The sequence below is a fragment of the Astyanax mexicanus genome, chromosome 14 (genome assembly GCF_023375975.1).
Source record: "Astyanax mexicanus isolate ESR-SI-001 chromosome 14, AstMex3_surface, whole genome shotgun sequence".
Lineage (NCBI taxonomy): Eukaryota > Metazoa > Chordata > Actinopteri > Characiformes > Acestrorhamphidae > Astyanax > Astyanax mexicanus.
In genome coordinates, this window is record NC_064421.1 from 15603400 (window position 1) to 15628486 (window position 25087).

General features: G+C 39.3%; 1 protein-coding gene across 2 annotated transcripts; it reads right to left on the bottom strand.

The window, feature by feature from the left end:
• Positions 1-292: 292 nt before the first annotated feature.
• On the bottom strand, positions 293-24815 carry ddhd1a (DDHD domain containing 1a). Of its 2 annotated transcripts, XM_007257406.4 has the most exons (14): positions 23356-24815; positions 22036-22212; positions 16301-16396; positions 11649-11777; positions 11075-11222; positions 7020-7129; positions 6605-6711; positions 6258-6517; positions 5503-5578; positions 4770-4919; positions 4612-4676; positions 4244-4416; positions 3071-3244; positions 293-2855 (listed from the first exon to the last, which is right to left on the bottom strand). In XM_007257406.4, exons 1-14 carry the CDS (start codon positions 24170-24172, stop codon positions 2671-2673), a joined length of 2667 nt encoding a protein of 888 aa, XP_007257468.3. In that variant the 5' UTR covers positions 24173-24815; the 3' UTR covers positions 293-2670. The 2 variants fall into 2 exon arrangements, with proteins under 2 accessions (XP_007257468.3, XP_007257469.3); XM_007257407.4 differs by lacking the exon at positions 16301-16396 and having other exon boundaries at positions 23356-24814.
• Between the last annotated feature and the right edge of the window lie 272 nt (positions 24816-25087).

Sequence of the window (25087 nt, forward strand, 5' to 3'; positions counted from 1 at the left end):
AACGTAATGTCTGTCTGGGAAACTGACCCAAAAGGTGCATCTTAACAAGTACTGAGTAACGTGACGGTACATAGAAACACCATATTAGTAATGTTTCTGCAAATATTATTTTTTTTTTAGTAAAACTGTACTCTACTGATTTGTCCTTTGTGGTTCTTACGTTCTGCTGTTCATAATTTTATGGGTGAGCTTAATCTGTGTCCCAGCAAAAAGTACGTTTTTAATACAGAATATATTTATTATATTATATATATATATATATATATATATATATATATATATATTATATTATATATATTACAGAATATATTTATATTTAATTTGCTGTAGGACAAGAAAACGCAAAAGTTATATTATTAAGATTTTAATAAATATTTGTATATGTATGCTAATAATACACTGTGTGTGTATTTCAGGGAACAGAATCCTGCAACAGACCTGTGTGTCCCTGAACAGAGTCCCTTTTTAGACTGTCCCATTGGGAAAAAAGTTGTAAAAGACTTGCCAAACTTGTAAAGATTGTAAGAGATCTCTTTCTGTCTGTGATGTCATGTAAATCTGCAGAGGTCTGTGATAACCTCAATATATTTTTATGGAAGATGATACAAGTGTTCAGTACTGGTTTTAAGTTTCATGTTATAACTTGAAAAATGAAATGAAAATTTGGTGCAACCCATTCTTTTTAACTATGTTAAGATCAGACTTTTGTTCAGCAGGTGCACTGGCTACAGGACAGCAGCAATGTCCTTCTTTTCAATCTCCAAACAAATCAGAGTAAGGGCGAATCCCATTTCTCCCCTTGGCCCTACCCCTTACCCCTACCCCTTCTTTTCGAGTGTAATCCTTCCCCTTGGAACGGAGTTACAAGGGGAAGGGGTAAAATCCTACCCCTTGGAATTGGGACAACCCTTCAAGCACCCGGTGAAAGGTGAATCTTATTGAAAATAGCCTCCATAATATACTAGAAATTGTATATCACACTGGTTCCCAACACTGGTCCTGGAGCAGGTAATGTGTTCCAAAAACAATATAATGTGCAAGAATATGGGTCCTCAGTGACAGAGGAATCACTGGTATATCACAATGACGTTTGTCAATGAACAATAAATACATAAATAAATAGCACTGATTTATGACCAGGCTACTAGCGGTGGTGTGACCCTGCTGGGCTGATGTGATGATAGCAGTGGAGCGCTAAAGTTCAGTAGCCTAGCTGCTGGTTAACTAGTTAACTTTAGGGCATTGTATGTGTACAGAAAGGGGGCAAGAGGTGCAGAAATTAATTAATATTGTCCACTCCTTAATTCCTCTGTGATGGGGAGCTGAAATTAGCTCTGATTATTTTTTATTTGATTTATTTTTTCCGTTCCGCCTTAAATGCGGTAACGCCTGCCGTCTGTTGCACCATTTAAGGTGGAACAGGAAAGTTAGCTAGCTAGCTAGCTACCGAAACGAACTACTAGTGAACTTTTTATGCTTGTTACGAAGAATTCAGCCATAAAACATCAAAACTACACAATAAACTAAGGTAAAACAGTGCTAATCGTAATTTTTAACATGGAAAATACTTTCTTTGGTCGCTTGTTCCGCCATCTTGCCAGTCATTCTCATACCCCTCGGTACGAAGTGTGGGTCTGGAAAATCTCCGTTTGAAGGGCTAACTAGCCCTACCCCTTACCCCTACCACTTCATCCTAACAGGAATCGGGACACCCCTACCCCTTGACGTGCACGCGCAAAACAGAGGGGTAGGGGTAAGGGGTAGGGCCAAGGGGAGAAATGGGATTCACCCTAAGTATTAGAAGCAGAGTTAAGAAAATGTTCAATTTTGTTTCATAACAGCACCTTCTGTAGGATGGAATAATGGAATATGATGCCAATTATTATTTGTCTCCTTGCAGAAAAAGGAAGTTGCTTTTTGCTGATTTGTCACACCGAGGCAAGGTAACTCTTCTCTTCTCCAATATGCAATTGGTCTCAGAGTTAGTAAATAAAGACATCCAGTATTCTCCAGGAAGTAAAAACAGGCATCTTAAGTCTTAATATTTCTTTTCCTCAATAAATAAACCTGCAGCCCACACTGAAAAATGTCTCAGTGAATGTCCTTCAATATGAAAACATACTTTTCCTTCGTTTCCTTAGGAATCCATGATCTGGAGTGTTAATATATCTTAAAATCCGTGCAAATAGGTGGCATCCGGACAAGAGGAACAAATAGACATTCATGGGACAGAGAGGTTCAGGCTTCTGTATTTGCATGTCTTTGTTACGGTCAGCTCTGTAACTATTATTAGACTAGTCCTCAGACTAGGCTGTGTTACCGCTGCCACATAAGCAATGTGGGCTGGACTGAATGGAGGGATGTTGGGTAGCAGAGATTATTAACTCACTTACTGATCCCACTGGTCAAAGACAGGGTGGTACAGCCTACCCATTGCTCAGAGTAACACAGCAAGAGTTACAAAATATCTGTAGAGTGATTCAGTACATAAACTCTATACTGTAATCTAGTGCTTTCTGTGTATAATGGGTTAATAGTACGAGCAGTTGGGTTTTGCCAAAGCAAAGGGGAGCATGAGGATCAGTCTTTGTATGACAAAGAAGCATTTGCATGAGAGGCAAAGTGAAAGGAGGAGTGTGCTTTAGAGCTTTCATACTTTGCAGGTCTTTGTTACTCAGGGTCAAGACTGTCCTCAGATGCCTGTGAAGAGCTCTGGGATTTGTATATGAAGGTAAGCAGGAACAGGGCCACATCATGTGAAGTCCAGTAGGCTGTGTGAGAGGTGACTGCTGACCAGTAGCGGCTCTCCACCAAACCCTCACGCAGCTCAAAGTCAATGCGATGCTCCATCTCCACTGTATCAACAGAAACACACACAATTACTGCAATAGCACATAAACATCAGGAACCTGACTTTTATTGAAGAAGTCTGGCTGCTGAGCAATAGTATGAGGTAATGCTGCTGAATAGCTTTACCAGAAACCCCTCCCAATTCCCCTAAATGTAGTAAAATGTGAACATTAGATACAGCACAATACACAATAATACACGTGTCAGTGTGTATACAGACCTGCAGTGTCAATGATGGTGGAGGTAGACTGGGACATGGTGGACAAGCCATACGCTGACTGGCTCTTTTCTTCAGTCTCTACCACCCCAGAATCCACTCCTGAGGGCTGGCTACTGGAGCGTGAGAAACGTGAGAACAACATTCCTCCAATGCCTTTTCCAATGCTGGCTGCACCTGAACACACAGGAGCACAAAAGTTCATTGAAAAACTAAACACAATCTTATCAAAGTTTTATAACACATCAATCCTTTCCATTCCAACACTTTACTCATTTAATAAAAAAATAGATAAGTGTAGCTGTATGTCACACAAACATAACATTTTATGGTAATATTAAGTATTTCAGACATTTTTTTTAAATGATTCCCTGAAGTGAAAGGAATGTGGACCAAAATGCTTTGCAAAACTTATTTTTAAACAACAGACAGTGAAATGAACTAGAGCTGACAACACTTGCTTATATAAGCCAGTGATCGCTGTGAATTTCACACATTGTCCAATGTAATGCATGAATAAGAGGCTTACGTTTTAAAATGAACAGTTGTCATGAACAGCTCAGTGCTTACTAAGTTTATTTAAAAACCCATTTTTTGTCTGAGCCACTTACGTGTTTGCTTACGTGACCAATTAGGATTATTGTTGGTAACAAAGATGAAGTGTTTAATTTAAAGTTTCTACCACTACTTATTAAACTGAATAGTTTCTTCTTATACAGTGCAATACTAATGGGAGCTAGGAATCCACTTTAGTCACAGCACAATTTAATATCACTGTACAGAAATAGTACCAAACAATTTAATTTTCTTATGTCTGCACAAAATCCAATTAAGTCAATTAAGAACTGTATTAACTGCACAGCTACACTAAAATCTTGATCACACCAAGATCCAATATTCTTGGCTAAAGGAGAAACCATTCCTTTCTAATTAACATCCAAGATATGGGGCAGTTAAATTTCCATCACTCTCCACTAGATGTCTCTGTTTCCATCAGACTTAACATCTAACTCCACTTTTTTAGGGTGGAAAAAAAACACAATGAAGTCACAAACTTCACCACAAGGTGGCACATCACATGTTCACATCAATTAGTAAGACTGCGAACCTGCCCTCTGGGGGGGCAAGATGTAAATCCATATGACAGGCATTTGTTTGTAAAATATACGTTAATACCCAGTAAGCTGGCTTTGCCAAGGTTAGTGATGGACTCTCCGTAGTGTCTTCGGTTCATTACAGGTGATGTGCTGGGGCTGGGAAGGCTCTCTGTGTCTGAAACTGGGTCTTTCACAGGGTTTAGAAATGTGGGTTTCATTTCATCATATGGAGTAGGGCTGGTGGTGTTACACCTGTAGAGATAATATAAACATTTCTGTTCAACCATATATCAATGCTGAAACTGGAGATCTTACATCTGTGCAGCTTAATCTGTTTTAAGTCACTTTTATTGTATCAAATACACAATGTACATAAAATAGCACACAATTCAAACGTAAAGGGCAAAATAAAATCCTAGGTTATAATAATCTGCAGATAAAACTCACCAGTGTATTTGGACAGGTGCAATATTGCTATAGTGCTTCAATACAAGAGGTTCCAATCGATAGGCCTGTCAAACAATAAACAGATTAAGCAATACAATTTAGCATCCTTCACCACTTAAATCTGTGCTGTAATTCCATTTCAAAGATAGTTCTCTCACCACTGGGTCTGTGGGGTGGAAGATGTTGAAAAGGCGCTTGCAGATAGATTTGGGCATGATGTGGTCTTGGTATCCAGTGCTGCCTGGCCGAATTCCTCGCAACGCCAGAAACACTGCCAGAGGAGATCCCATACAGAAGTAGTTCTCCACCTGTAGGTTGAACATAAAGTGATACTAAGCTGAACAGCAAAGATGACTAACACTCATGTGCTTCTGAGAGACTGAGCCTGGTTGATTAAACCTGGTTGGTTAAATCTATTGAGCCACAAGGTTTTGTGAGCTGAATATTGAAAATTTATATTAATATGTTGAACTGTTCATTTAAATGTGTTAAAAACAAGCCAACACTGTTAGTTACTGTGCAAACAGTTGTTTGTGTATTTTGAAAATGCGCATAAAACCTGAAGAAACAGGGCAAAAAAAATACATGAATAAATATATGAATGAATGGAATTGAAATGTATGAAAATGAAACGATGTTTTTTTTAACAAACAATGACACATCAAGCAATAGACGTCTCCAGAATGTCAGTAAATGACATACAGTTTAATTACTTTTGTTTCGTCTTGCCTAACATACAGTATACGCATAACAATTATATTTTGTTAGACTTATGCCACTGCCCTCTAATCCACCCTCCCTATACAACATATACTACTAGAGTTGGAGGTAATTTTTAATTCCTTATAAAGACTAAATTTGTCTCCTGTAAAAAATAAGCTTGTGTCATACCTTAAACTTTAATGCAGGAAGTTGAAGAGGTTTAGAGGCTTCCAGTCCTTGAAGTTTATCCTCTAGTTCTCGTAACCTTTTAAAAAGCAAAGAAACACAATAAAAAAAAATAAACCAGCACTTTTCAGGAATTCAATTTATAACATCCATACATAGGCATGCATACAATTTATCAAACTTCTCAGAAAGAGAACACTAATCTAAGATCAGTTAAGGTTCACCGGTTTCAATCATATAGCTGATGAGAGGTGATTCTATATTAGTACTCATAGATGCTTTATATATTAGGCCCGTAAAAACTTTTTTTTTTTTTTTTTTTTTTACCACACATGTGGTCAGTCACCACCTAGTACTAAATGGAAATATTTCCATAAAATGCAAATTGATTTGTAAATCCTTTAAGGATGTAAAACTTGAGGTTCATTTGCTTTAGAACTGTCCCTGTATATAGGACAGAGAGCTAAATAATGGATGTGTAGAGTGAAAGTCAAGTTTCAACTATTCCAATGTGTACATCTGTCACTAAATAGGTAGCAAAAGACAATTCAAATTCAATACAACAACATAAACTAATTCATCAATGATAAAAATCAATATTCTGAGTTAATACAGATACATATCTGTTTATAACATTAAATTAGCAATTTCCAATCTCATATTTCAGAAGTTTCCATGATTTATCAAGTAAAGTGTGAACCCAAAGATACTATTTTCTGGTGGAAAAAAAGGATATCCTAATAATGAACATGCAGTACCTCTGGCGGGTAAGGTGCACTTGCTCCAGCAGATGGCGCTCTTCGTAGCTCATCCAGCGCATCTCTTCTTCATCAGGCTCCTGCTGTTCCAGAAGGCAGAAGCGTACAGGATCCCAGCCCGTCATGATGTCATAAGCGATCACACAGCCAAGTGAGTGAGATATGATGGACACTTTACCCCCCTTTTCCTCAAACTCGGGGTTCCGAGAACAGAACAGCGCGTAAAGGCGATTGAGTTCCTGGGTCAGCCCTTTAGTGATCTAGAAACGAAAGAAGTAATAATTGAATAAACAGAGTAAACATGCTTTGGTTTCATTGGTAAAAGTAACAAGGCAGTATCATCTCACCTCATCTCTGTAGAGAGGGCTGGTGTAGTACATAATGTCCATGGCACTGCTGTTCAACAGGTCTCTTAACCCTCGAACCTTATCTGGGGTGATGGAGTCGACTGTATCTAAAGGAAGAGCAGCAGCAAGAGCATGTCACTGAACACTCCTCTCTGAGCTAAGTACCTCCTGTTCTTGAGTTCTGCACATACTAGGGGTTACACAGAAATCTCCTAGGGCTCTTTTTGCTTCAGGAATTTGCTATGAAACTTTTTATACTTTTTCATATAAAAAGTTGACTAGAAAAAATTACTAATTATGCAACTCCTTGTACAAACACAAGTGCACAAGTTTGTGGCAGGTGAATGCTGCTGCTGTAATAGCTGAATGAAAATTGTAAAAACAGTAGAATGTATGTGGAAAATCAAGTCAGTACCTCCATCCAAGGCCAGTTTGGAGCGCCATTCTACTGGCAGAAACTCAACATGCTCCTCAGTGTGATCTGCAAAGTGTTTCTCCTCCATCTTCCTCACAGCTTCTCGCAACCTGAAGAGAGACAAAAGTACAAAAACCAACACAAACACAGCTTTTAAATAAAAGCTCAGTAGTGGTCAGTTCTTTACTCTTTGAGCTACTTTACTGTTCCATTCATCATGAAATTTTGACAGAATACAGAACAAATGCCCAAAACTTCCATTAAAAGTTGAAGAAGGATGTAGAATGTAGAGGTTCTTCGTGAAGGCCCTACAACCAAAGCTATAACACACACACACACACAACTCTCAAGCTGGTAATCCATATATTTTGTTCGAGCATGTTTAATTGCATTTTATTGTGTTAAATGGATTTAAATCACTGAGCAAACACACATATGCACACACTGCAGCTGGGAAAGCACTTAGAGTAAACATATTAATGTTGAAAGGGCAATAGTACAGGGTTGCTGGCCTTTAGGTGAATGGCAATGTGTATACACACATCCTCACACTGGCTGATGTAGCCCTAAGAGGCTATCTGTTCTGCACTCCGAACAGTGTAATATCATACACTTCTTTACTGGCCAAACAGCAACACAGTGTTCAATATTCTCATCACACCACTGGGCTACACTGATCCAAGTGATGCTTGAGTCTTTGGCCATTTCTACTCGTCCATACATTTGAATTTAATGTAAATAAAAACTGCCACATTCAAATAATGGTAAATAGTGAAAAACAACAAAAAGGTGGTACAGCAATGATTACATTGATGATGTTTCACCAAATTATGTAATAAAAGTATTCTGGAACTATGAAAACCCTGGTGACCACATGTATGAATAAAAAATGCAGGTCTACGAAAGTGTTCCATATATCCATAGCAACAACAGAAGCTGCACTGATGAAGAGAGTCCAGGTTACTGGAGTGGAGGATAATGGATAGTCTGAACAAACACATAATCACTAGAGTCTGGAGCTTAGGGCTAACAGAGAGTAGAAGGAGAGTGAGGGGGAAAAAATGAAAGAAATAAAATAACACTGATGGTAATGATCTTGGCTCTTTTTGCAGGATAACAAGTAATTCGAGTTCCTCCCCAGAGTGGAAGATTACAGCAAGGATTGGTCTACTTTACCTTCTTAACACCCTAAGCTCCCAACTGAGAGCATTAAAATGTTCTGACTAGCAAACATCACCCACTGACCAGTTTCCTGGCACCACAGCAACAACAACAAACATCAGGGGGATCTTGGAGAAAGGGAGATGCATTTCACTGTTATAACATATAGCTTAGACATGCCTATTCGGTTATTCATTTTAATTAACAGGATAAAAACTATTCTATGCCTGATCCAGTTCTAGTCATTTATGTTTACAGGGAGGCAACACATTTTGAGTAACGTACCAAAATTACAGTGTGTCTGGTAAGTAGAATTTCTGTAGTTCTGTAAAAACATGTATGCAAAATAAGCCTGAAAAAGTTTTAAACAGTTCTAGGACCATTCACTAGTCTTTGTGCTCTCAGATATTAAGCTATTTGACAATCAGTCAGCAGGAACATGGTCTGTGCTACGGTGTTTATCTTGATCTATAACCTGTATAATCTAAAACCTGTAGCTCAGCAGTTGTTCAATAACAGCTGCACTGGGCTGTCTTATACTTGGTAAACATGTAGCTGAGCTAGCTAAACAGAAGTTACTGTAGCCAGTGGGCTACAGAACCACACAACGAAAGAAAAAACTTTAATTTAGTTTTCCGTCATTCTAACAGCAGTCGCCCAATCCAAATCTTTCTCTTCTAAATGTTTAGTGGGGATCTGTAAGCCAGACTTACTTACTTTCATGCAGTTGCAGTTGTCATCAGATTGACATTTTTACCTTTTTTTTATTATTGATTTAAAACATGCATGGCGTTCACTTAGTCTGTGACCTTGCAAGCAAACTGATCATTGTATTTGATTGTTTTTTCGTTTTTGAAATAATTTCCGCGACTACTCCTCATCCCAGTAATACTTTAAAAGGGTATGAAAAAAGTAACTGGGAACTGAATCAGTTCATAATATGCATCAGTCATAGTGTATTTTAAGACATTAAACACATTTTAAATGGTCATTATAAAAAGTAGGTAACTAAAAAAAACACTGGAATATGGTATTATACAAATTGTATACAAATTAAGTGATTTTACTGCAGTATTATTTACTAGCATATCTTGTTGTCAACCTAAATTATGTTAGCAAATCTTATCGAAAGTCTGTGGTTTACTATTTGAATAATTATTTTGAATTAGTATAATCTAATACTCTACATTCAGGTACATTGATTGGATTTTTGTTCTACATGAAAACTAATTTTAGACTTCAATCAATTATTTTGTTGGTGGGTCGTATGGGTCATATATCTACAGGGATATGCAAATATGCCAAACAGATTTAATGGATCTAAGAAAACATGTCATGACTTGTTCAGAGACAACAGCACATTACACATCTCAGAGAAAGGGTCTGTTATTATGAGCTGACGAGAACCGCCTGGACTCCTCATGGTAAACGGGTCAATTATCCTAAACTGAAAAGACTTTGTTTCAAAGGTCAGTTATGGGGAAGCTAATGAAACACACAAACATAAAAGGAGACGACACAAAGCAGAGCTACAGGTGGATATAACAAAGTGTACACAGAAGAGAAATGTTTAGAATAGTTCAGGCCAAAGGCCAGTAGCCTCAGGTAAAGGCAAGCTACACTGTTGTTTTTGGGCAACAGGGATTAGAAAGTGAACGGCCATAAAGAGGCAAAGGGAAGTAACTGCAGCAAAACTCAATGAACATGTCTTTGTTTAGTGCCTAATCAGTCCACAATGTGTGAGTGTAAGTAGCCAAGATCTGTATAAGAAAGCCATGTGTTTGGACTAGTCTGAACCAACTCATTGTTCATAAAAGCCTTCACAGATGTACATCTTGGAAACAACTGGTCATTAAAGACCTACACAAACACATTCCACACAAATTCTCCCTGACTGAAACCTGACAGACTGGTCCCACGCATGCCAAGTCATGATAAGAAAGGTGTTCAAGAACTCGCACTATTTACATAAAAAGTGTTCTGTCAAAACAGCCCGAACAGAGAATTCACTAGTCTGAAGTATATTAAGACTGTGGATATGTAGTTATGCAGGGCTGACAAAAGAAGACAAGATATTTATTTTGCAAAAACATAAGCATAACCGTATTTTTCAAATAAGCACTGACAAGCTTACTTATGTTTAATGTTACAAATGGATACTAATGGAGCCTCCTGTTTTATTATCTGAAGTTTAGATTAAGATTATAGATTATAGATTAAACTGACTAAACTGATCTTCTATACAATGTTTTCACCACTGACTCTTTCGTCTTTTTGTAGTAAGTACATTATCATAACTTAATTTACAGTCACCTTGTTTGTTTTTCAAATATCTAAGCAAACAAAGGCTGCACTGAGATAACGTAGAAGTAGGCAATGACAGCTACATGGTTTAAAATTATTTTAAAAGTATTATACTCTCTACATTCTTAGTAAATATCACCATCATGCTAAAAGTTGTATCCTCATTTATGTTGATCTATACTTTTTTGTTATAATTTGAATCTAGAAAAATGATCAGAAAAGTTGTGGAATTAAACCTTTAATTTAAAAGGTTTAGGAGATGCCAGGGTGACTACATAGTGTATTCACTGCTGTACCATTTCTTTGGTATTTTTTCCAACACCTGACATACAATAAAACTTCGTAACATAAAAAAACTGATTAAATTGTGATGTGTTAAATCCTGGTCATGACTACTGAGTATTCCAGTAATTTAATGGCACAGTCAAAGTCATGGTCTAACCTTTTCTACTGTTTCTACAATACATTTGTTTAGGTAAAACATACACAGGACAGTCTAAACCATGTCTTTCTGGAGAACAGTATACATGACAATTTATTTTGTCAACAACATTTCCACACAGTGTCCTTGACTAATTATGAGTACTTACATGCCTGTGTTCTTGATGATGCGATCTTTATCCATCTTCTGCCCAATACCATGCACCACAAACACAATATGCGTTGTCTGAGGGGGCTTGTCTTCCAGAGAGGCCTCCTCCACATATCCTCGATGGAGCCTGGTGCCACTGCTAGAGGCTGGCATCAAAAAAGAATGAGGAAATTATTCCAATTCAAATGCTGCTCCATGAAAAAAAAATTAACTTATGTTTCCAACGTGGCTAAGGCTGTTATGATATTTTTGAAATGATGTGCTGAACTAAGGTAATCCCTGTGTATTTCAGGGAGATATGTAATGTAGGCATGCTGATCACATAAATGGCACCTTAATTCTGGCCCACACGCCTATAGTCTAGTGTGCTAAATTACTACACGGTCTTAAGTCACCACAAACCAACAAAAGGATTTGGTGGCCATCTGGGGATTGGTTTGTGTGTCAGTGGCAGAGACGGTGCTAACGGCTGCCAGATCCCTGAATAGTGTGAAACAGTAGGAAGCAGGATGTGTGGTTGAGTGGAGAGCTGAGCTCAGTTGGAACACACTGGTGCAGGTGTAAACACCGACCTTTAGAGAATCCCAGCTTCTGCGTGACAGTGCGGGCGATCTTTGAGGTGGTGGCATCACTGTACAGATACACCTCGTCAACACTGTGCCAGTCAACGTGGCTCCGGCTCAGTTTCAGGCTGTGAATGGCTGTGGTGCAGGGAGAAAAACAGAGGGAGTACACAAGGAAAAATGGGAGTGAGAGCCGGACAAATGGAGGGTGGCGAGGGGAAATAGAAAAAAAGGATCTTAGATCAAACAGTTTACTGAACTCACATGACATGCACAACTGTAATACAGTCAACACTGATTTAAGTTAGGACATTGGGGTAGAAGAAGCAGCTATGGTCTACTCAATGCCCTGATATATCAATTCATTCTTGCACCGCACACTTTAGGTTAAATGGTTGTCTGTATGCTAGCCTCAACACCAACAGTTTAAAATAATGGAAAAAGTCATCTTTAGTTGCACATGATGGACAGCTCTTTTTAAATTAACTTTCTGGTCCAGACAAAGTCCAAATACTGTTCATAAAATATTTTTTCCTTTTATTGTCATCGGTATGTACTGACACTCTCGCAGAAGTTGATGGGCACACTGGATATCCAGCAGAAAAATCCATTTAGCTTCTGGTCCTTTAAACTGTACTGTAAACTCAATAAAGGTGGTCAGAGACAAGAGAGAAGGGGTGGGCCTGCTAAACATGGAGATTTTACATGGCAAACATTTTTCAATTGCAAAATGTAAAGATTGAGTCCAAGCGATATACAGTCATTGGTTCAATCATTTGCCCGATTTGTCTGATTGTTAAATTTTGCTTCAAGGTTTATGTCCACCCAGACAGATAATCATTGACTCAAGCCCCTGTAAGTAGAGCTTTCTATACTGTAGAGCAACAAACCCAATTTACTCAAAATTCTTTCTGAATAGCTACCTAATTTTTTGACAATGCCCCACAAATAAATACTCATTTCACAACACTGGTTTTGTTTGGTCTGACATTCAATGCTCATCAGAACCGGAGCAGGTCCAATTTCAGGCTTACGTAGTGTGCCAGGAGGCAGGAACAGTGCAAGAAGGAACTGAAATATCACATAAGGGGAACTGAAAAGCAGTCATTAACTCTTTCTCAGAAAAAACAAAGACATGAATAATGAATGACACTGGAGGAGTGAATAGTATGAAGGAATCTTTGAGGAGGTGTGAAGGTGACTCTGGGTCCTCAGCTTACCGCCATTAGAGACACAGCACAGACATCAGGCAGACGGCCTGCACTCTGAGTCACTCAACCAGGATTAAACATGAAGGCTACAACTCCGGCCAGACTCTACGAGGACGGATGTTTTCATTTTCATGTAACTACTCTTGGCTTGGCACACTGGACATGTTAATTGGACCTTGAGAAATCAGACTGCATGATGCATGTAAAGCTGTGGCCTGTTTTCTGTGAACATAGGGAAAATGCACAGAGCCACTAAGAAGTGACCAAAGTCACCAAATTTTTCTTATGTTGTATACATTTGGTCCAGTTAGTTTTGGGTTCACACTATGTTTTAGCCAGCACCTCTCTATTGTTGTCATTGATCAGTTTTTAAAAGGACGTGCATTAGATGTCGTCAAATTGCCTTTTGTGCCAAATTCTGCCTCCTTGTGAGTATCTCTCTTATCATACACGTGTCATATCGTGGAATTCTTTTTACTTATGTTTATGAATAAGGGGTTAATCTACAGTTAAGGTAGAGATATACTTTCTGTTTACTATGATTTCGCACATGCATCATAGCTGCCACATATATCCTGCAATCATTTGAAACATTTGCAAAAAATCTGTGACCTCGCCATCCACGCATGGCTGAATATGCCAAAGAAATTGAGCTGGGACGGAACTGACAGGGTGTTTTGACCAGCAGTAATCATGCATCTAAGCTACCCTTATGTGGAAGCCTCCAGCAACACGTGTGGCACACAGGCAAGTGAACCTTAATGCAAGTATATCTTTAGCCTCACAGTAGATACACAGGTCGTCCATGCAATCTCTTGTATCCATACTGCTGCATGTTTTTTTTTTTTAGCACAACACAAGTTCTTCTTTCTTCTGTTGTTTAATAGGTGACAATAAGCAGCCTCTAGTTTCTGTAACTGGTCCAAAAGTCTGAACCATCTTTTCACTTTGCAGATGACAGAGACTGAGATCATCTCTTTTGGTTGGACCAATTTTTTGGTTCTTTAATGCAGATAGTGGTTTGCATGCCCTTTGACAATTTAAGCTGCATGGCATTTTGTAGTCTAAGGGTTTTGCATGTCAGCACTTTTAAGGTACATGCTGTTCTAGTTGTGTCCTTCATTACAGGTGAACAGAAAACACCAGGGTAATATGTGCGTGTGTGTGTGTGTGTGTAAATGTTTCTATTCAGGTCCCTTAATGCTGGTGTCCCTGGCTCAGTGCCTCACAGGAAAGAAAGAACTGAATCAAACAGGCTCTACAGGCCATTTAGCATGGGTGTCACGGTGCTGGAGAGTGCCAGGCACTCTCCTCTTGTTGGTGTGGAGATTAGCTGTGGGCCCTGTGCAGGGGCTTGAGTGAGGCCTTGAAGATTTGTCCCTTTTTTAACTAAAGGCATCGGAGAAAAGGAATGTGGCACTGACTCTACAGTATTGGCCTGTCCCCAGCTCAGCTTTTCACCTATTCAAACCCATTCAGGGACCCAGTTCCAGAAAAGGTTATGATGTTCAACCAGAGTTTTAATCAAGATCAATCAATGCACAAATGTTCATTCATCACTACTAGGGATGCACCAATCTGTCTTTTTCAGTTCCGTTAAAATATATAAACTTTGATACTGGTCAATACCTAATACAGATCTGACTGATTAATTTATAAACAATACACCTTGCCATGTAGAAGAGGCATCAGGCATTAATTTGTGAAACAAATAAGCCTAGAACTGCAAGCCAGCCATGATACTGCAATGTTAACAGACATGTTTAGAGTTTTAGCTGCAATGCTAGTTATTTTTCAGATTTCTTGCGGATAGTTGATAGCAGGTTGATAGCACAATGGTGGTTAGATACTTTTTGCTGCTCTTATGTGTATAATATATATAATTTCTACATTATGAACCTGAGTTATAAAAGCTAGACTACCAGCATGTTCCTACCCACAATGCGTGCATCAGGTTTACTAAATCAGTACTATCACTGATCAATACTATTGATCAGCCTAATTAACCACTACTCATTTCAAAAACTTTTATAAATATTGGGGCCGATATAATCCTAATATCAGATCGGTGCATCCCTAATCGCTACACCAGAATATATGGAAAACACTTCCCAAACCCACCAAATAAAATGAACAAATTTAGAAATAAACTGAATTTAAAAGTATGTGTATGTCAAAATAAAGATCAGACATACAGGATACTGAGCACACCTCACCACACATCTAGAAAAACACTGTAAAACAGGATGTTCTGAGAAAACGGTGAGGCTAAGCAGTTCTCATTACATTAACAGCCTCAACACGCTTGTATACTTACAATACAATATGAGGAGAGAACTAATCCCATTTTACAGCACAACAGGGCACATGAGGGTCAAACATGCGACTGAAAATCTCTGATTTTCAGAATACAGTTATCTGCTTTATCAGATATACACAGATATATTGTTTTTCTGTATTTTCAAAAGCATGTTTGACTCCAGTTCAATGCTACGCAGTGAAAGTCTAGATTATGAGCACAGAATCAAAGCACAGAGGAGATGCGGCCATGATCTACAGAGGTAAGAGGTTTAGCCGGGGCTTCCCCAGCATGGCCAGGGAGAGTAGGGAATAAGAGGTCTCGCTTTGTTTCTGATGGAGAGAGTATTACGCCACTAAACCAGGGCAAAGCTCCTTTGCACCAATTAATGCTGGGAGCATAACAGAGGAGAACAGGCTATTGTCTGAACCCTCCATGCTATGCGCTCTTTTTTGTTCACATGGGAAATTTACAGTACATTAATTACATGAAAACCTCAGGGGGCCAGGAAACCTGAGGAATGTAATTTAAGCATAGTCATAGCCCAAGAAGATTAACAGAAGAATGTTTTAGTAGTTCTTAAGGGAGGGAGTGACCTCCCCCTGATTCTGTAAATAATTGCACACAAGTTTACTGCCCTATCCAAGTGTACACAACTTGTAGAGCTGTATGTGGTAACATCTGACTAAGTGACATAATGCTATCAAGCATAGAACATTTTTTCAGCAAATCCTAATGCACAGATGCTTAGATGTAATAGTTAAGCAGAGCATGAAGACTTCCTCAGAAACCCAGGAAAGTAGCCAACTAACACACAGGGGATACTAAATCTACTGCAGAGAAAATGTTCATGTCTTAGGTCTACAACTAGGCCAAACTCTTACAAAGCCAGAGCTTTATTTGTTCACTACAATGTCTAGAAGTTTGCTTATCCTGAAACAATATGAACATTGGCCAGATTCTACAAATACTTGACCCAGCCCAATGTATGTGAGAATTCTGAACACTAGACCTAGCTGTAGAGAAAAATGAGAGCATGTTGAGGCCTTGTTCTAGAGCTAACAGGCTCTACCTAAAGGGCAAAGGAAAAGGTCCACTCTAGGATAAAGATCCAGGGGGAGTTGTAGGCAAAGATGCTGGAATTACAATACCTTGGCAACGCTTTCGCTTGTGACTTTTAGCACTCGTCTGATATCCACTCCATTTGAACAGAAAGGGGAGGTAGAAAGGAGGGAAGTGGGAGAGAGCTAACAAACCAAAACAGTAAGTGGTCATGGTAATGTCAGGTGTCACCACCGTAACACACTTTTACAAACTCCTGGTAACTGTTTGTATTTATTCTTAGGCACATTTGTTAATGACATGTTCCCAAAGGAATACACTATGCTCTTACATTGATATCATATCCAGACTTGTGCTGCTTGTTTACATTCATAATGCAAGTATAAAATATAGGGTAATCCACAGGAGTTTAGACTATGTTAATCATGGAGCACAGAACAGGATGGTGAACTAGGGAAAATGTATGGTAAATATGTGTTAGCTCTAGAGAACTGTGCTGTTGACCAGATGGTCAACATTTTAATGAATGAAATCATTTGGAGTGACATCTACATCCTATGGTACAATTGCATTAAACGAAGATAATCCTTCATTTTTTCTTACATCAAAATGATTTAAGATTAAGACAGCAATGATACAATGAAAACACACAACATAACATATAATTACAGTGCAGTTTGAATGTTTTACAAGGACAACAATTCTCACATAACATCCCAAATGTTTGTTAATTATTTCAAGACTCCAAGGTTTAATATTTCAAATGCAACAGTTATTTAAATGTACTCTAACATCAAACACTAACATCAACTGGTGTCAAAAATCACCAATTTAGTCGTAAATTATTAAGCAAGCTTTAAAACATGATGCAATGGAATACTTCACACAAAATATTAAACATGGTTATTATTCAATAAAGGGTTCAGTAAGCCATTCATGCATTTGTAAGAGGAGCATTCCTGTAAGAGAGCATTCCCTTGCTGTGTGGTTGTTTTACCAGTCTTCCCTTTGTACAATTTTTGCATTATTTTGCACTCTCTCACACACAAACACACACACACACACAAACAAACACACAAACACTTCTCAGCAAGTTGCAGTACATCCCCATCATGATTCTCATCATCACATCCAACAAATGTCCTATATCCAATGTCTTAAATCTGACCACAGAGTGAGTAATGAAATCAGAGCTTTAGGTATGTCCCTAATACACAAGTCACCCCTGCCACATGAGCTTACATCACAACAGACTTCAAGCCTCTGAGCTGTTATCCAGCATTTTGCAAATGTAGCAGGTTGGCTGGTGTAGTATCAGTACCATTAACTCAGAATCTCATTCTTTCCACTCATTAAAATTGAACATTTCCCATTTTTTCTAAACTTTATTATAATTGAATTCAAGAATACAAATAATGCTGTATGTTTGTGTGGTACATACAGACTGAGTAGACAATCAACACAATGAGAGTAATCAACCATGACAACAGGATGCATTACATTCTTCATACAGACAGACATATGATGCCTTAAAACTACATTCTTGACAGTCTACTATTATTGTCCATTAGGTCTGGGTTTAGAATGAGCCATCAGACTTGCAAATTACAGCAGTGCTTCTCTCAGCAGATAAGAGGAGACATAGTTGCTAAGAGCATAAGTGGAGCACAGGCAGGGAGAGCCACAGATCTTTGAGCAATTTAGCCACAGTCAATATCTCAACTGCACAATCTAACAAAACAAACAGGCAGACACTTTGTATGGATAAATTATAAAGGTTACCAATTTTTAAATAAAAAACTTTAAACTAAAAAAAAATTAAAATGTTACAAATAAACACAATTTGGAATGTGTTGCAGTCCTAAAATGCAGGAATAGTTATACATTAATTAATATAAAGTTGGCCATATAATACAGGAAATATATAGTGTTGCATTTTCCAAACTGTCCCGTAATCTTCAGATTTTGGGTTGAAGCATCAGTTTAAAGCGGACATATTCCATTATTTTAGCCGTAGTAAAATGGAAAATGCTTAAATGATATGTCTTATAAAAATAATGTGTTGCAAACCATGGTACATGACAAAGGACTAAAGTTTGTTCTGATCAATTTATAAAACAACTTATAAAAAACTTTAAAAAAAATTATAGCCTACTTGTTGAGGTTCTTCTTAAGAAAAGATCTGTTAAATGCTGATACTCATAAATTCAATTAACAAAAACTAAAGCTGATTCTCCGGTACTGAAGTAGAGTCAGACTACATTTATGTTTAATAGTATAACAGTATATCATTAGTAAATAGGTGGCACAGGATGTCAATTTTCTCTTAGAACTCTAGTCCCAGCTTTTGGTAATTTCCATAGATGAAACTGCATTGCAAACATCATAACATTTAAAAAGCACTGTGCAACTCCAACTATATTTCCATCCAAGAAAATTCTAGCAACATTACAAGGAAAATGTACTATGTAAGTTACAAATAAATGCAATGGCTGGAATTATGAAATTACTTCTTCTTCAAAGTATTATAAAAATAAAGAACGTAAAAGGAAACCAACTGTTTCATGTGAAGTTAGACAGTCATTAGGAGTACTGCAAACACTAAATCTACACTAATGCAAAAACTCACCTCACTGCCAGCCATTCCATAAACTATCCCACCACAAAAGCAAATATGACAAACACAGTTCCCATTTTTCAACTGAGAAAGGTTCAGATACTAGCTGAGTACTGTGGCAGGTTGAAGACTTAGGACTAGATGATCATTTTGGACAGGGCAAAATTATATCCATGACACCAATAAAAAATAAAAAAATACTGCGCTCTTTAAAGACTTCCTTTTGTTATCTCAATATGGAATATGCCTCTCTATGTAAGCCCTGATTTTAACACGGCAGTTCTTGTCAGCTGACAACACGTACATGCCACTTGTTTGTATTTAATAGCCAACACACAGTCACATATCAGACTGTGGGAAAGGGAAAAAGGGAGGGAGGACTGCAGAAAACAAAAATATTATCCCATCTAGTATTAGCCACAATAGCAGTATACGGTATAAACAGTATTAATTGCTCTGGTTATTTTTTTTTTCTATTTTCAAAGTATTGAATAACTGTAATATGCAATAATAATCTGGACACAGATATCACAATGCCTTTGCATTTAAGGGGTTAAAAAGGTTTGTCATTTACATGGTTAAATAGCCTCCCTGATCACCTTAGAATCTGATGCAAGTGATTCAGTACTAATCTGATCACAAAGTGTTTTGAGCATGTTTCCTGCAATCAAATGAAATTAAGAAAGACATGCCAATTGAAGGTGTCAGAAGGAGCATTTGACAGGCCTGGTGAGGCGACACATTCCCTTCCTGTGATTGTTCTAAATGTTCAAACCAAAAAACAAAAGTTGTTTTTACACTGCAAATAAATCAAATAATGGATAAATTAATCCAGAACGAGGCTTCCTCTTTTGGTTAGAACAAACTTTGGTCTTTTCTCATGTACCACGGTTTGCAGAACCTTTTTTTACCTGCTATTTTGGTTCAGACCAACCTGTAAAGTCTAAAGGTCCAAACGAAACAAAGAGGGTGTGACAGCACTCTAAAAGAGTGTTATTTGGCAGCACCTTGGCTCCGAGTAGATGAGAATGCCTACATCAGCTGCAATGCATCTACGGAATAAGCATAACGTTTCAGATCACATAAGGGACAAAGTGTCCCATCAAGCTTCTATCTGTGTCAGTGGTCGTATTTAAAGCTTTAGACAGGTTTAACTGCAAGCATGTATGATGTCTTTAGGTACAATTAGAAGCCTGCCAAAGTATATTTAAATGACCTTCACAGCTCCAAATTGAGGAAAACTTTTAACCAGCAAACTAAAATAAATGCCTCTTTGTTCTTTACCATGTACCTTTAGATTGGTTGACAGTGACAGAAAACCAACAGTTTACATTTTAGGTCTGTGGCTAACCTAATGGCACCCCTAAGCTTGTGTTACACAGACACACCCATCTGCTTCTCCCCAGTGCTTGCCGAATCTGACAGACTGGAACAGATGAACAACATGGCAGGCCTGTACGTAAAAAAACATGGCCATGGTGTGAGCCCAAGAGAAAGAGAAGCTGAAAAATGATCAGACAAAGTAACCACGGCACTCCCTCAGAGACTCAATGAAGCTGCTAACTGACCCCTTTCTTGTGATTAAGCTTGCCGACATCAAAAGCAATTACTGCCATGGAATTAGGTGAGTGAGATTTAACCGCAAAGGTCTCCTGATACCTCCAGGCACTGCTCAAATAAAAGAATCATGTGAGACCATGAATTCTCTCTGTGTGCATGTAACAGAGAAAAAATGACAAAAATAGGGACTTTCCACACACACCCTATGGTTTCTATCCCCCTGACTTCCCTTAATAGAAGAGGAAAAATGAATAGTTACTTTGCTGTAGTGCAACATTTTAGAAAGTACAGCTTAAATATAGCTGTGCTTGACAGAGAAAGCAAAAGAGGAGGACGTCCACTTTGCCACTCTGTGAAATGACGCAGCTTAACTGATGAAACAGCCTCTTGTATCCTATTCCTGTCTAGACTAGAACTCTAAATATGCGTTACAAGTTTGAGATCTGTAGACCCTGCTAATATTATAGTCATATTTTATAATAACGCTATAAAGAATACATCCGTAACCCTCCTCCATACAAAGTATGTAGTGCTAGAACCTAAAGCATGGCGACTGCTTGACAAACTGGTCCCACTGTGTGCACTGCAGCAGTGATGCATTAGCGCAGCAACATACCAGCCATATGTCTTCTGCTACATTAGTCCCTTGTTGACCGATGGAGAGGCTTTGTTTAAACACAGCACGCTCTATTCTCTGCTGCTCAAAAAGCTGCAGATGCTGGTCAGCAGTTCTAATTTGCTCTTCACGAGAGGCACAAAAAGATATTCGCCCAACATACATTACTGCTTCATTTCAATCTTGGCCCCTGTTTAGACTATTCAATTAACAGATGACTAGAATAAGACTTTGGCTAGATTAAGCCATGTGGATTCTGCCACCTACATGAAATGATGCTTCAGTGTGTGAAAAGGAACCACATCACACCCTTTAAAGAGAAATGAATCATATTAGGTAGAAATATACATTATATTACCAGAGACTGCACATGCAAGACATGCCTGCAGTGGTCACAGTAACAATAATTGAATAGCATCTCTACTCAAAAATGGCTATGGATAAATAAACACAGTCATGTGTGAATAACCATTGAAGGCAACACCTACAGTTCCTTATTCAAAGCATCCTATAGCTGCAGAAAGGGTATAAATGACATTGCACTGCAATGTGTTTAGCAGGGTTCCATGAATAACTACAGACAGCTTACAATAACAGATTCAGCAGTGACTATGCTTGTATGTACACAAAGGACACATCTCCGTTTAGATGACAAATAAATCGTGAACACAATTTGACTTCACAGATCCACTGCAAAGCCCTGATGCTTGTCAGTTAATGACTTTAGGCACTTCTACCTTCCATGGCACTAGGTCATTGTGATGTCTGAATATATTACTTTAATATCATTATCAACCTTTTAGAAGATACTTAATCTAGACACCATCTACCCATCTGCTCATTCTCATTTCACATTTACCATCACAATTCAACATACAGGAGCTCACAGCCTAAAATATGGTGATGCAACTGAAGATATGGGGACAGGGAAAGTTCTTATTCCAACTCACACAGAATGAAATGCTCTCTTTCTATATTCTCAGTCTCCTCAAATTTCTTAATGCTAATTTAGCATCCTTGCACAATCTTACCGTCTTTGGTGTCGACTGTCTTGACCACCACATCGTTCTCAAAACTGTCCTGCATCTGTTGACCTCGGAAGGAGGTTAGATGCTCTCTCTCAATGAGGTCACTTTCATCCTCCTCCATGGGCATCCACGTCCCATCAATAAACCACTGGCCCCTCATCACAGGGATGCGATCCTGTTCTGTAGGAATGAACAGGCATCTAAGCAACTTAGCACAGCAAAAAGTGGCTACATATCTGATCTATTTAAGGCTTACAACGAATGCATGAGAAAAGGTTTTCAGAAAAATAAAAAAACATTAGATTATATATTTTTACCATTACCAGGTATTTCTGTTAGAAAGACAGAAATAATTTTTGTTTTCATCATTCCTCTCAGTCTTCGTTCATTTGCAGGTAAGCTGGTTAAGTCCTATAAGGCTCACTGATAACTTTTAAAACCATGTATGATTGTTATTTCAGGGTTATTATTAATGAGACACTATTGTTTGAAGTGCCTAAGGTGCAATAATGGACATCAATGAACGCATGTGACCTTTTAAACTCGATCCTGGAATTGCCCACTAATCTCAATGGTCAGTATGCCAGTAGAGCAAAGCTTTTAAACCCAGAGATTATGGACACCATACAGCATCTGGCGGAAGAGCATCCTGCTAAAGCACTTGAAATACTAAGGTGTTTTTATATGTCCTATATTATTTTTTAAACAAAGTGGTGATTTTCTTAAGTTCTATCATGCCAGACTAAGTATGAAAAGAGGTAGGGTCCAAAAAGCTGAGTCTATTACAAAAACTAAACTGACTTAGCAAATTTATCAGAGAGAAAACAATACATTTTACTTGTATTGTCAAGCTGCCAACTGGAAGTCAACATTAGGGTTGGGTAAAATAATTAAAAAATATTTTGTTTGTAATTTAAGAGACTTTCAGAGAACTAATGTTGTAATTATTCAAGATACATCCTAAGTGCCACGTTAGTTTACATAAACTACCCAAAAGCAGTCACAAAATCGTTTTTGTTTTGCTTTTGTCTAAAACAGCCTCTGATTTACAGTGAATCATTCCAATGAATGAGTGTTAAACTAGCTTGTTTAACTTGTTCAATACGTCATTAGCTGTAAAGTACTATAATTGTGCATGACAGACTTGCCATAACATGACATATTGAGTCAGACCTTTGGAACATACATTCATTTTCCAAACGTGCGGACAAACAGGGGTTGATGGTGAACTCAGACCTTTGGACCCCCACTGCAGATAGATGGGCCAGGACAAAGACTGAGCTGAGGTAGCTTATCTATATAATAGTTATCTATAATACTCACGATTCCAGTACACAGGATAACATTCCATCTCCCTGACATCCACCTGGTAGAGCCCTCCTCTGACACACACAGCTTCAACGCTGATGCTGACATCCACATCACTTTCCCCGGCTGATTCAGGCGCCTCTACCGAGGCTCCTTCTTCAACTTGGCCAGCAGCAGACCCTGGCCCACACGTCCCCACTCTGTCCATCACTTCTGCTGCGTGTTTTCCTTCTTCACTCAAAGCAGCTGAAGCGCCTTCTTGGTCCTGGTGCTGGTCCTCGTTGTGGTCCTGATCGAGCTCCACAGGGTTTAGTTCACAGAACTTGCGATACATTAGCTCGATGTTGAGGGAATCGTGTCCTGCAAAGGGCTTCCACGTTTTTTTGTCCTCCTTGTAGAACCACCGGAGCTCTTCTGCTCCGAGCTCCGTGACCACCTCCAAACGGTGCCTAGAGGAAGCGGCGCCGGAGCGTGCTCTCTTCCTGCTTTCCAGCGGGCTGACGTTCCCGTCGCTTTCGCTGTAGAGCAGGTGATCGGAGGCGGCGCCGTCGTCCTCGTTGGCGGAGCTCGGGCTTGGGTAGCCGGTGTACTGATCGTCCAGGCCCGGGGTCACACCGTCCGCAGCGCGGTGGCGGCTGCGTAGTAGCGGCGGCAGGTGCCTCTCCACGCCCGCCTGAACTGCCTGCATCCCCCTGCCGATGGACTCGTCGTAGCAGCAGACGAACACATCGTTGGCATAGTCCCAGTCGCTGCTGCTGCCCAGAGAGGAGCCTCGGCTCTCGGGACTCTGCGGCGGGCTGACGAATGGAGTCTTGCTCGTAAAACTGCTCATTACTAACTAGCTGTTAGCTAATGTTGCTCCCTACCCCGACTGGAGCGAGCCAGCCAGTGTTAGCTAGGTTACCGCGGTCATAAGCTCTAGTTAGCGCTAGACGATAATAACAATATTTACCATAAAACTAGGTTAGTTAGCTAGCTAACATGGGTTAGCTAGTGTTAGTTAGCTTAACCAAGCTAAATAACTAGCTGGATAAATCAACACTCAAACCTTAAATCAGCACAATAACGCTAACGTTAATAGTTCGTAGCTAGCTAAATAAACTTCCCAGCTTTTAGCTCATTTTAGCTGAAAGCCGTGCCATGCTAGCGAAACTAGCTAAGCTAACTAACTACCAGGCTAGGCTTTAAAACACCGCGTCACCAAACGACCGTTAAAATCTGTCAGACCTAAAATCTGCCTCTCTCTCTCCCACTGACTCTCTACCGCGCTCTCTCTCTCCCTCCCCGCGCTGACCCACCGCCTCCACCCAGCCGCTGCCGCCGCACCAGAACCTTCTTTGGGTGAACTTTCCAGATTTTGCCCCGCTCTGCTGTTATCTGCTCCGCTCTCGCTCTTCCTTCGCGAATTTCATACACCCGTTCATTTCCACAACAGCTCGCCTCGCCGGCTCGCGCTGGCACGCACGCGTAATCCATCCGCCTACGTCACGGCGCACGCAAGCCCACAGCTCTCCCTCCGTGAGTTGTTTTTTTTCCCACCACAGCGGGCGGGCGCGAGCGCGCATTCACGCAGCCACAGGTGGGGACAGACAGCGAGTCTCTATTAATAGACATGATTATTTCATGTTGTTCCCCGCAGTAAACGTGTTTCCAACAGGGTTATTTCAGCACTCAGACACAATTGGGTGCCCTAGGCACAAATGCTTTGTGGTTTCATTTGATAACAGTGTATTTTGGTTTGCTGGTT